Source organism: Jaculus jaculus, chromosome 15 (genome assembly GCF_020740685.1).
Source record: "Jaculus jaculus isolate mJacJac1 chromosome 15, mJacJac1.mat.Y.cur, whole genome shotgun sequence".
In the NCBI taxonomy this organism is placed as follows: Eukaryota; Metazoa; Chordata; class Mammalia; order Rodentia; family Dipodidae; genus Jaculus; species Jaculus jaculus.
The window spans coordinates 462,173-475,495 of NC_059116.1; the positions used below are offsets into that span (position 1 = coordinate 462,173).

The 13,323-nt window shown below is 36.3% G+C and overlaps 1 protein-coding gene across 1 annotated transcript; it reads left to right on the forward strand.

Annotated features, from left to right (window-relative positions):
• The first annotated feature begins 2,886 nt into the window (after window positions 1-2,886).
• LOC101595917 (dynactin associated protein) lies at window positions 2,887-7,295 on the forward strand. The gene is made up of 3 exons (XM_004654623.2): window positions 2,887-2,943; window positions 5,759-5,839; window positions 6,945-7,295. The coding sequence occupies exons 1-3, from the start codon at window positions 2,887-2,889 to the stop codon at window positions 7,293-7,295; spliced, it is 489 nt and encodes a 162-aa protein (XP_004654680.2).
• Window positions 7,296-13,323: the final 6,028 nt, after the last annotated feature.

Sequence of the window (13,323 nt, forward strand, 5' to 3'; positions counted from 1 at the left end):
GGAATTTACTATGTGGTCTCAGAAAGGCCTCAGGCTCACCTCCATCCTCCTATCTCTGCCTCTTGAGGGCTGGGATTAAAGGAATGAACCATCAAGCTCAGCATCAATTAGTTTTTGACAAAAGTGCCAAGAACACACTATTGGAAAGCACAGTCACTTCAATAAATTATGTTGAGTTGAGAAAATTGGTTTCCACATGCAGAGACATAGTAGATGAAACATACCACACCAAGTTACATGATTTATTTAAAAATGGAACAAAGGCTTAAAAATATAAGGTCTGCAACACAGAAAAATCAACTCCTACCAAATCAGCGAGCCAGAGCCTCAGAGGCCCCCAACATCTCATCACTGAAGCAGACCAAAAATGAACCCAACATGGCTCAGGGAAATTTTGCAGAAGAGGGGGCGGAAAGAATGTCAGAGCCACATGTTTGGTCATGATATGCAGAGATATTTATCTTACCTATAACTGTGGGCTAACTCCACAATGCATGACCCATATACCTCAACAAGGAGGGGCCAATGGGGAGGGGATAGGTCACGGATGAGCCTATAATGGTACCAAACTGACTGTATTTGCTGAATACAAAACTAATTAATAAAAATTAAAAAAAGAGCTGGGTGTGGTGGCGCACGCCTTTAACCCCAGCACTCGGGAGGCAGAGGTAGGAGGATCACCATGAGTTCGAGGCCACCCTGAGATTACCTAGTGAATTTCAGGTCAGCCTGGGCTAGAGTGAGACCCTACCTTGAAAAACAAACAAAAAAAAAAAAAAGAAAAATTAAAAAAAGAAAGAAGCAATAAATATTGTAGCTTATATAATGCCTATAATTGGAGTAAAAATTCAAGGTTATGTATGTTAAATTTGAATTTCAAATAAATAATTAATATTTTATTATAAAAATAAAAATAATGATATTAAAAAATATAAAGTCTGAAACTGTAAAACTACTTTAAGGAAATACAGACATAAAGCTCCACAGTGTTGGGCCATGCAATGATTTCTGTTTTTCTTTTTCTCCCTTCCCTCTTCCCTTCCCTTCCTTTCCCTTCCTTCCCTTCCCTTGCCTTCCTACCTTCCTTCCTTCTTCTTTCTCTCCCTCCCTCCCTCACTCCCTTTCTCTTTCTTTCTTTTTCTTCTTCTTCTTCTTTTTTTTTTAGGTAAGTTCTCACTGTAGCCCAGTGATTCCCTTACCTCTGCCTCCCAAGTGCTAGGAGTAAAGGTGTGTACCAGTATGCTTGGCCAATGATTTTTTTCATATGATCCCAAAGCAAAAATAAATAAATGTGAATGTATCACAATAAGAAGCTTCTGTAAGGCAAAGGAAACAACAGAATGAGAGACAACCCATACTTTGAGAGAAAATATTTGCAAATGATATATTTGAAAAGGATTAATATCTAAAGTTAATCCTCATGAACTCAACTCAGTAACAAGAAAACAAATATTACTGTTTTAAAAATAAATAAAGATCCTGAATATACATATCTTAAAATATATACAAATGGCTAGCAGGTGTATGATACTTCAGCAGCACTAACCACCAGAGAAATACAAATGAAAATCACAATGAGTTATCACCTTATGCCTGCTAGAATAAGTATTATAAAAAAGGAAAAATGAGAGCAAGTCTGGGTGAAGTTAGTGGGAGAAGGCAACTTTCTTATATTGTGAAAATGTTAATTAAGATACTCACTTGGAAATCAGTACAGAGGGTTCTGGAGAAACCTAAAATTGAAATACCTTATAAGGTTGCCATTCTGATTCTGGGAAATATTTAATACCCAGTATATTGAAGAAATATTGGAACTCCTAGGAATACATATCTTTCCTTGAATTAGGGTATGAGTGCAAGTTATTGATGCTATGGAAATTCACATAATTAACTTTCTGAAAGGTGGCTCATGTATAAGAAATATATGAACAAGAAAAGTCTTTAAAATCATTTAATTAATTATTTATTTTAAAGTTGTTTTTCTTTGTTTTCTACTGAAATTTCACTCTGCCAAAGGGGCAAAGATAATCAACTCTCAATATGAAACATCGCCTCAGTTTTGCATGCTGTATCATATCTACTTTTCCAATGAGAGGTGGAAAGCCATCACAGATACTATTTCTTTTTCTTTTAGTTCTTATTGTTCTAAAAGCTCAAGATTCACCAGAATCGCAAAAACTATTACATAGCCTGATGCAAAATATAATGTCCTTAGAAGTAGATAAGATTGGCTTTGGACAATTTTCAATTCATGCAGTCGAAAACTATTAAATTTCATTATCTCCATTTTTTAAAAAAAAGTTTTTTAAAATTTATCTAAAATAATTTTAACCACTTATTTTCTTTATCCATCTTAAACAAACCTTGATTTTAATAGTAGAGATGTTTTTCACCATTTACCTAAATTTATCTTGATCCGGTAATCTAAGTATTATTGTTGAGCAGTCTGAAATTAGTGAGCACCATAATCCTTGTTTGCTTAGCAACAGAATTCTGCAACATGAATAATCAGGGAGTGGTTCTGTGGGTCTCTTCAGAAGCAATGACAGAATTCCTAACCTATGAGAAATTACAGCGATTTCAAACAAGTTGCATAAAATAAGGAGGATAACAGCTTATATCTTCTCAGAATCCTAAAGTCATCCACACAAAAGAGATAATTTCTTTCATGCCATTTTTTGAAGAGTTTTTTTCTATTTTCTTCATCTAATAAGAATTGTGTAATATTGTATTGTTTTCCAGAAGAAAAGTTACTATTCATATACATATTCCAAACTGACTAACTTCAAAATTATCAATTTAGCAGAAACGCAGAATCTTCTCACTTCTAATACACGAAGTCAGTTTAGACGTCTTGGGAATCACATTTGGACAAGCAGCCTCAGTATGATTGGAAAACAGCAACAGTACACTGTTAATGCTGAACGTGATGCTGTGGAGCAGGTGAGTATGTAAATAATAATTAGTAGCTTTCGTATCTTATATTCTTGCTTTCAACATTTACCTGCCAAGAAAATTTAGTTGTATTTTTAAAAAGTATTTGCTATTGCAGAATAAATGGAACCTGTACGTTAATATCAGGATGCCAAATAGTATTATCCTATTCTTGGGCAATTGAAAGTTGACTTGTCTATATTTTGCTATTTATAAAAAAAAAAAAACAACTTTTAGCTGGGCATGGTGGCTCACACCTTTAATCCCAGCACTCAGGAGGCAGAGGTAGGAGGATTGCTGTGAGTTCGAGGCCACCCTGAGACTCCATAGTGAATTCCAGGTCAGCCTGGGCTAGAGTGAGACCCTACCTCGAAAAAAACAAACAAAAAAAAAAACAAAACAACAACAAAAAAACCTTTTAAATAGGAACAGTAGAAAAAATTTTGGTTGGTGATTTGAAATGTATTAATATCAAATATCAAAAACATTATTTTTATTTCTATGTATTTTAGTCCGTTGAAAGTACTTAGTACAGATATTTCTTCCTACCTAATTGTGGCCTACTTACAATTAAAGTAATATTTAGGAAAATGTTTCATGGTGGGGATTTATGCTTAAGATATGATTTCTAGTAATGTACAAATTATGCATGTAAACCAACCTGTAAAGGTCTCATTAATCATCTAAATTAGCTCATTCATTTTACAAATGAGGAAGTTGAAATGTTTGAGTATACTTAGGCACTGACAGAGGTGAAGACTTAATTCAGGTATCTCACATATACACCTCTGTAAGCAACTAGCTTTCAAAAAAAAATTTAAGCTCTATGTTCCTAACAAAGAAAAATGAATTCTATGATTAACTTGAGAATGTTAACAAATAAAAGTAAAGATGGGATTTAATATAAGATTGTTTTGTAATGTGAAGTTTGCGTATAAGACCATTTTCAGATTGTGTTAGGCTTCAAATCTAGATTATAATAAACTTAATTTATATTTTCCTGAGATTCCAAGTAAGCTCTAACATGTCACTGTGTTAACCTCATATGTACATCAATCTGTTTCTTTTCCCATAATATGCTGAATAAAATTTTCCCTTCACAATAACAAAAACAACTATTTTAATTCTTTCAGCTCAGCCTTTAAAAATTTATTAATCAATTATATTTAAAAGATTTGAAATCAGTCATGTTAAAGAAGACACTGAGCTTTTATACTTTAATTAGAACTAAACATTATTCCAAGTTGTCTCTTTTAATAGTATTGATGGGATTAAGTCTACCATATTAAATTTCTTAAATAAGTTTCCAAAATTTGGTCTTAGTAAATTTCTTTTTTCTTTTTCTTTTTTTGGTTTTTCAAGGTAGGGTCTCACTCTGGCCCAGGCTGACCTGGAATTCACTATGTAGTCTCAGGGTGGCCTCGAACTCATGGCGATCCTCCTACTTCTGCTTCCCAGTGCTGGGATTAAAGGCGTGCGCCACCACGCCAGGTGTAAATTTCTTTCTTATGTTTATCATTGTTTCTATTATTAACAACATTTTTAAAAAAATTATTTATTTATTTATTTGAGAGTGACAGACACAGAGAGAAAGACAGATAGAGGGAGAGAGAGAGAATGGGCGTGCCAGGGCTTCCAGCCTCTGCAAACGAACTCCAGACGCGTGCACCCCCTTGTGCATCTGGCTAACGTGGGACCTGGGGAACCGAGCCTCGAACCGGGGCCCTTAGGCTTCACAGGCAAGAGCTTAACTGCTAAGCCATCTCTCCAGCCCAACAACATATTTTGTATGGAAACATCATGTGTTGGCAGAGACATCATGTTTTTTCCCTCTTCCCTGCCCCCATTACATTGGTGATGCTCCTCAGTGGGGTTGCAGGTATTCCCCATGGGATTGTAGTTAATGCATGGTGGGAGAAGTAGTCAGTTCTTCTGGGGGAGAAAATGCCTTTGCACATGATGTTTCAATGTGTGGCTTTTATAATCTTTCTGCCCTCTTTTCCGCAAAATTCCCTGAGCCATGTAGGTGAGTTTTAACTTTACTTCAATGATGAGCTTTTAGGAGCCTTTGGATCTCTTTCCAAAAGTTCTACAAGATTATTAATTGAAATTCATGGAATTGACAGGTTATACTGCTACTGAATAATATTTATTAATATTGTTATTGTTAATATTGTCTTTTTTGTTCTTTAGTAAAGTTTCTTGGGTTTTGCTATGTAAATTCTATTGCATTTTATATATTTATGTTTATTATTATTGCAAATACCCATACACATAAACCTACATACAAAGCAAATGCTGTCACATATTTTTCATATTTTATAACCATTTAATAATATTATTCATACGTACTTACTAGAACTTTTACAAAACCATATTCTACTTCCCCTTCCCGTAATGGAATGGCACTGATATTTCACTGTAAAATAAAATACTGGTCATTATTTTTAGGTAAACCTTTCCTGCAACATCTTTGAATTATTCTATCTTATTTTGTTCTTAGTTTTGATATCTTTGTCCCCTTTGCCAGGACTAAATGCTGAAGTTTGTTAAGTGGTACTTTGACATCTATTGATACGATCCTTGTATTTTTCTTCTTTGATCACTTGGCTTGAAATATGTACTTGTATATCTCATAGAAATAAGCTGTTAATACAGTTAAAATTTCTCTTAGTATTTGGCTATTTCATCTGATTCACTTTGGATTAATATAATTTTATATTTATTTTGTATGTTAGTGTTATGAACATTTCTTATTCTGAAAAAAACAGGATTTGCCTACTTGCCTTCTTATTCATTTATTTTTGTGTCTGTTTCTATACAGTCATTAAGAAATCCAAACTGTTCAAATGAAGGAACACATTGTGGTTGCATGTTGCACCATGTGATAATCCAGCCACAGCAGGTAAAGTTTAATAGAGGAGGAAGAATGTGAGATTTTTCATCTGAAATAATGTGAAATAGAGCAGGCAGGACCTTCTCCACTGCTCCTCTGTAGGATTCACACTATCTCAGAACAGTTTATCCTGACAACACTTGGGACTTAAGGTTCCTTAAAGAGTATCTGTACTAGATTCTCTTTTGGTTTTTTTTCGAGGTAGGGTCTCACTCTAGTCCAGGCTATCCTGGAACTCATTATGTAGTCTCAGGGTGGCCTCAAACTCTTGGAGATCCTCCTACCTCTGCCTCCCAAGTGCTGGGATTAAAGGTGTGCACCAGCACACCCAGCTATCTGTTCTCGATTCTGTACCTTTAAAATCTTGCTTTAGGGCTGGAGCAGTGGCTTAGCAGTTAAGGTACTTGCCGGCAAAGCCAAAGGACACAGGTTCAATTGTCCAGGACCCACATAAGCCAAATGCACATGGTGGCACATGTGCCTGGAGTTTGTTTGTGCACCCATTCTCTCTCTCTCTCAAGTAAATAAATAAATAAAATAAAATATTAAAAAAATCCTGCTCCATATCAGAACTAATTTAAGTTTTTATGTATTTCAGACAGTGAGATTTCTTTTATTTATATTTGACATGTAAGATCGTATTTAATAAATAATTTTTAATTACAAAATTTCAATATGTATGTACAAATTATAACTGATGAGCACAACAAAAAAGAAATCTTGCAATTTTCCAGCATCCAAAGATAACCAATATAAACTGTCTTAAGTATCTTTTATATACACCTGGACTAATTAGATAATTTATTCTGAGCTGTTAGTATTTGATAATGGTATAATATATTCTTTGACAATCTATTATGATGTATATATTCTAAGAAAATCTATTATGATGAAGCCTTATTACAAGGTGATATTTTGTTTCCATAGGCGTGTGTGTCTGTGTTTTTTTTTTTTTTTTTTTTTGTGTGTGTGTGTGTTGAGACACACAGAGAGGTGTGAAACATTTGTTTTCATTATGGCATTTGGAATAATGAAATACATTAGTTTTATTCCAATTCTAGTTTCTTATCTTTCTCCATTGTAATTTGCTGAAATAGTCACTTGAATTTTTCAGGCTACAGAACACTCATGGTCACTCTGGAAAACATTTCTAATGTGTGTTTTGGCCTGTTTAGTTGCCATGGCCATTACTGTTCTGGTCTTTTATTTTGGCCCCTTTGGCAAGGCAACTACCAATACCACTATCATCGTTCACACAGACGGGAGGTCCAGTGAGGACCACTTCATTCCTCCTTCGACCCCATCTTTTTCTTCATCATTTCCACCTGAATCTCAGAGCACTCTGCCTCCTACTCCTGTGGCTACCCTAAGCTCATCTACCAATATACCCACATCTGCTATGACAACAACAAGAATCACAACTATGGAACATGAAGCTGAAATCGAGTATGATGGACAATTTTGAACTCCCTTACCCTAACAGGGACATGTCCAGGATATTGTTCCCCATGTCATGACATTCTAAAGTATGTGGTTTTATGAGATCTGGTTCTTCTTGCTCAATTCTTTTCTGGTTCCCCATATAGTGATCCCTTAGTCTTGGCTCATTATATGATCATAAAGATGAAAATTCAAATGTGTTAGGTTCAGGCTGAGGGAATGGATCAATGGATAAAGTGCTTGCCATACAGCTCTGAGTTCCTGGGTTCAGATCCCTAAACACCACATTAAAACTAGAAGCCTTGCCAGACATCTGTAATCCCAATGATTTTACAAGGGAAAGGGAGGCAGAGACAGAAGAATTTCCTTGAAGCTAGTGAAAAGAGTGTTGGACAGTAACTAAAGACCTTGCTTTAAAATAAGGTAGAAAGCCAAGACCAACCAGAGTTGTCCTCTGACCTCCACATGTGTGCTGTGGCTTTGTTTCTCTAAGTACATAATAAAAAAAATAAACAACCTTGTTTTGGATACAAGAGCCAAAAAATGTTATTCTTCAAATGCTCTCTCAATAAAGAAAACTTAAAATGTCCTGCCTTCTGGAAGCCATCTTAAGTCACTGACAGGAACCCTTTTCCTTTGATTGCCTCAATGATGATACAAAATACAACAACATGGAAACATGCCTTGTTTGAGGTTCTGAACCTTTCAGCCAAAGGTTAAATACCAGGGTTGAAGAATCCTGACTAAGGTTATAAGGGTTGATTGGATTTCTGTTCTTAATGAAATGAGGATGGAGATAAGCTCTTGGTATTTTTGCTTTCATAGTTTGATAAACTATTAAGTAGTCAACACATCTGTGGAAATGGCTTCACATGTTAAATTACATAACCTGACAAAAAATTTTAAAATATTATAAAAATACTAAGCATATTTAATAGATAAGTAATTACCCAGTTTTAGTGCTTATTTAGCAAATATTTAAATGCTAACATAGTCTAGCATTTTATTACTTCAAAATACATTCACTGAAGTTTAATAACAACAATATATTTCAAATTATTAAATAAAGTCTTTTACTGGGAATCCATAATTTGTTTTTAAATATTTATGTTGGACTATGCTAGGGTTAATTTTGATTTTCAACTTTGTTGGAATGAGAGGTAACTAGAAGTTACTAAAATATACCACTGGCTATGAGTGTGAGAACATTTCCAGAAAAAGATCACAAGGGCTCTAATCTAATCAATGCTTTAATCCATTGATGGATTCAAATTTTAAATGGATTATTGAAAGGTGATAAACATGTAATTGAAGTAAGTGGGTAATTGGGGTGTATTTGAAGGGCAATTTTATCTCTGGCCCCTTCCTGTTAGTATTCTTTATTCTCTCAGTGCCATGAAGTAAACAGCCTTTCTTGGCTATTTTGTCATCCCCTCATGCTTCTGTTCCCCACAGACTTATTGGCAATGGAACCAATAAACTATGGATTGAAACCTCTGAAGTCATGAGCCAAAACAAATATTTCTTTCTTTAAATTGTTTCTCCCTGGTATTGTCATAGCAAGAAAATTTTTGATAACACAGACTAAAACATTCAGTTTTCAAATGTAGTTTTACCAAATAAGGGCAAAAGTCCATTCATAGATGCATTATGGACAAAATGTCCTATTAGGCACATTTTTCCCTAAATAAGCTAATTTATCTATACTAATTCTCTGTCATAACAAGTAGCACACTGTCCCACAAGTATCTTATGGAAAACCTCCTAGAAGGCATAGTACTAATTAAGCTACTCACTTTAATATGTAGTTTCTAAAACTTCTTGAACCACCTGTACTTTATAATGAATTATAATTTTGGGATATCAGCCTGTTTAATCTTCAAATTGCTAATGATCTCTGAATTTCATTAGTCACCACTATAGTGACAGGCATCTGTTACTGGTGCTATACTGAAGCCAAACATACTTTAATGTTACTATGTTTCCTGTTGAGATTTGTTGCCACATCATGCTGGAATTTGTCAAGTTTTGCACATGTCCCTCTTTTTCATTAAAAATGATCCCTACCTTCAAAAAATTTCTTCTTAAAATTTCATGTAGTATTCATCATTTCTCCCACTACTTTGAAAACTTTTAGTTTTTTAAATTCAAAATGCACCATGAGTTGCCCATCTCATATCACCTTTATTCTAATCAGGCAAGGTGAGTTTTGAAATGTCTGTATGACTCCCCAGGGAAAGAAGAAACAAAACAAACATGTTATAGAATAACAACAGAATAAAGAAGCCATGAAGATTCTGCACAGCTCATCACATTCTTTATGTGGATGTGTGTTTTCTCTGAAATGCAGTTTGGTTTGTAAGAAATATTGGAAGCACATGTGTTTTGTACCTGGTGTATATGGTTCTATATTGGCCAATGACCTGAATGGAAGAGAGGGGCTCTTCTTATCAATGTAACAAGAAACCCCAAATTAGTTCTTCCTACTCCCTATCTTTGTATCAGCTAAAGTAAGGGTCATTGAAATTTATAAATATTCCTAAATAATAGGAAGTTATAGAAATTATAGAAAAATAACAAACATGGGCTGGAGAGATGGCTTAGTGGTTAAGCGCTTGCCTGTGAAGCCTAAGGACTCCAGTTTGAGGCTCGGTTCCCCAGGTCCCATGTTAGCCAGCTGCACAAGGGGGCGCACGCGTTTGGAGTTCGTTTGCAGAGGCTGGAAGCCCTGGCGCACCCATTCTCTCTCTCTCTCCCCCTCTCTTTCTCTCTGTGTCTGTCGCTCTCAAATAAATAAATAAATATTAAAAAAAAAAGAAAAATAACAAACACAAAATTCTTTTTATTTATTATTGCTATTAGATATGGACAAATTTTGTATGTAAACAGCACATGTTGGTACCATCCTTTCCCTCCTCCCTGTCCCTTTTCTGAAGAGGTCTTCCTCACTGGGGAATGCAGGTCTACCCCATGGGGATTGTGGGTCATGCCTCATGGGGGCAGCAGTCAGTTATGGGGGAGAGGCAATGTCTCTGCGAAAATATCCCAACTTGTGGCTCTAACACTCTTTCTGCCCCCTCTTCCACAAAATTCCCTGAGCCATGCTGGGAGCATTTTAAGTCTATTTCAGTGATGGGCACTTAGGATTATCTAGAGGTCTGATTTGGTAGGTGTTGAGTGTCCTCAGTATCTTTTTCCATCACCCTTGTGCTGATATCAGCAGTATTCTTGCTCATTTCCCCAATTCCTCTGTGGTCTTAGCTGGGCTGGGCAGTGGGGGTGGAGTGCACTGGGTCATTTATATCAAGTCCAGTTCCCATCTGAAAAAGAGAAGTAGATTCTCCAACTGAGAGTGAAGTCAGTGCCACTTAAGTGGGATAACCATTATTAATTTAGAGAGAATTGAAAGGGTTTAGACACTTTAGTCTAAGGTTAGTGGAGCTTGACAATGGAAAGCAGAATCATCGTCTGGATATGATTCTGACTTGTTTCCCAGTTCAAGATATGGTTTCCTTCCCACTGAGTGGAACTTTTAGCCAATTCAAGGGCCGTTGGTTAACCACCATGGCTGTGGGCCACTAGTGCACTTGTGTGAGCATCACATCAGGTTGATTGCTTCTGAGTGGTTTAGACTTTGGGTTGCTTGGACAGAGGTTGGCCACTTTCCCCTGGTAGCTCATGTAGCACCTTCCAGCACTAGATGGGCTAATTATCTGAGGACTGGCTCTCTTCCAGATTCCAACCAGGTCTCTCCATGGTCTGTGCCTGCAGCGTTACAACCAGAAAATTCTTTCCCACACACATTAAAAGACTGAAAATTCAATGTTGATGAAAGTAATGTCGTGATTGTTGGAAATATAAACAATATTATCAATCCTTGGCACACAATTTTCATTTCACAGTGGTTGCTTAAGCTCTAGCTATGTCTATTATCCAGCCCCCAGAAAGGAAAAGGGTCAGAGGTCTTGAATCTTCTCTTTAAGAGTATTCTTAATAAAATTTTCATTATAGCATACTTTCACCTCCTTGGTTAGGTTTATAATAATGGAATTTTTGAAGCTATTGTGAAGAGAATATTTTACCTAATTTCTCAGCTAGTTCATTAGTATTTATAAAAGTTTTGTATATTGAGTTTTCATCCTGTAACTTTAATTGAAAATGTTTATCTATAAGTTTTCTGGTTGAGTTCATAGGATCTTATGTATAGAATTGCTCATCTGCAAGTAGGAATAATTTGACTTCTACATTTCTTATTTGTATCTGTTATATCTTTCTTCTACCAGAAATTGCATACAAAAATTCTGTTATACAACTGTTTCCAGAAATTATTCATAGAGCCATGCTTTAATTGACAAAAAAGGGCTAGAGTAGTATAAGTGTGGTCAGCCAAAAGTTAGTGCTCTAACAAGAGATTGGTTATGGGGTACAACCAAGATTCACTGCCATAGCTATTACATTTTTAAAAATTTAGAGGAAAATGTATGCATTTGTTTCCAATTTTCCTTCCTTCCTTCTTTCTTTCTTTCTTTCCTTCCTTCCTCCCTCCCTCCCTTCCTCCATCCCTCCCTCTCTTCCTTCCTTCCTTTCTTTCCTTCTTTTCCCTCTCCCTTCCTTCATTCATTCATTCATTTGTTTGTTTTGTTTCTCTTCAGGCTGACCTAGAATTCACTATGTAGTCTCAGGGTGGCCTCAAACTCACAGCAATCCTACCTTTGCCTCCCTAGTACTGGGATTAAAAGTGTGCACTGGGATTAAAAGTGTGTACCACCACACCTGGCTTGTCTCCAAATTTCTGATCCCTCATGATCTCCAGTTTTTGTTTTTTTTTTTTTTTTTTTTATAAAAACTCTTGCATGAACATTTTGGTACTTGCCAAATTACAAGGGTGTCTAATAAGCCTGAGTCATTTATAGTGCTAAAGTAATCTGGTCATTAGAAACCTCATGGGCTGTCAATTCATGTCTCCAGGTGAGCATCATGCTATACAGTGAGTATCAGAAGACCCTTCCACAAAGAGTGGCTCATGTCTGCTATTTCTGTGTCACCCCAAGGAGCACAGCCCTGTGCTGTCATGAGGAAGAACAAAGCCAGCATCATTAAATGCATTATCACACTGACAACATAATAGAGACATCAGACAGGAAGAGAGAGTTTGGTACTTAGCTAATCCAAGTACTCTACCAAGGAAAGGACTGGAGCTGGAACACTCTTTGGCTAGCTCTGGGTTTGTGAAGGTAAAAAGCAAAGTACTTTAATCATTTTGTCCATGGTGCATTAGTGGTAAAGCTGAGATAGACCTAAGACTCTGAGGCTCTGTATTAGCACAAAACCTTTCACCTTACATTATCTGTCATTTTCCCCCTTGAAATGCTTGTTCTTATACTAGGTTCAGCAAGAAAGCATAACTCTTGCTCGTTTTCCTAATTACTCTATGGCTTCAGCTGGGACCCTGGTGAGGAGAGATGGGCGGATTCTCTCCTCAGGTTCTGCATCCATCTGACAAAGAGAAGCGGATTCTCCTACAGAGAGTAAAGTCAGCACTGGATCAATGGGATAACCATTATTATTTTAGAGGGAATTTAACAGATTTAGGCCTTATTGTAGCCCAAAATTGGTAGGAGCTTGATATTGGAGAGTGAACACATTTTATTGGATATGATTCTGACTTGTTTCCCAGTTCCAGCTATGGGTTCCATTCCACTGAGCAGATCAGTTAGCCAATCCAAGAAGAGTTGGTTACCCACCATGGTTGTGTGCCTCTATTGCACTTGGTTGAGCATTACATCAAGTTGTTTGCTGCTGATTAGCTTAGATCATGAGTTGCTTGGACAGATGTTGGCCATTTTCTCACAGTAGCTCATGTAGCACCTTCTTGCAGTAGACAAGCTAACTGTCTGAGGAATGACTCTTCCAGATTACAGCCAGGTCTCGCCATGTTCTGTTCCAACAGCATATGGTATCTTTGGTAGTAGGCTCTTACCATTAACCTTTGGTAGGTAATCAAGTGCTCGGACAGAATTATGTTTTCTTTTGGGAAACCTTGTAGGTCTCTC

Excerpts from the sequence above, each read along its gene's own strand:
- LOC101595917 (XM_004654623.2), top strand. The coding sequence starts at position 2,887 with ATGATTGGAAAACAGCAACAGTACACTGTTAATGCTGAACGTGATGCT. Across the intron at positions 2,944-5,758 it reads AACGTGATGCTGTGGAGCAG|TCATTAAGAAATCCAAACTG; the intron begins GTGAGTATGTAA and ends GTTTCTATACAG. Across the intron at positions 5,840-6,944 it reads TGATAATCCAGCCACAGCAG|GCTACAGAACACTCATGGTC; the intron begins GTAAAGTTTAAT and ends TGAATTTTTCAG.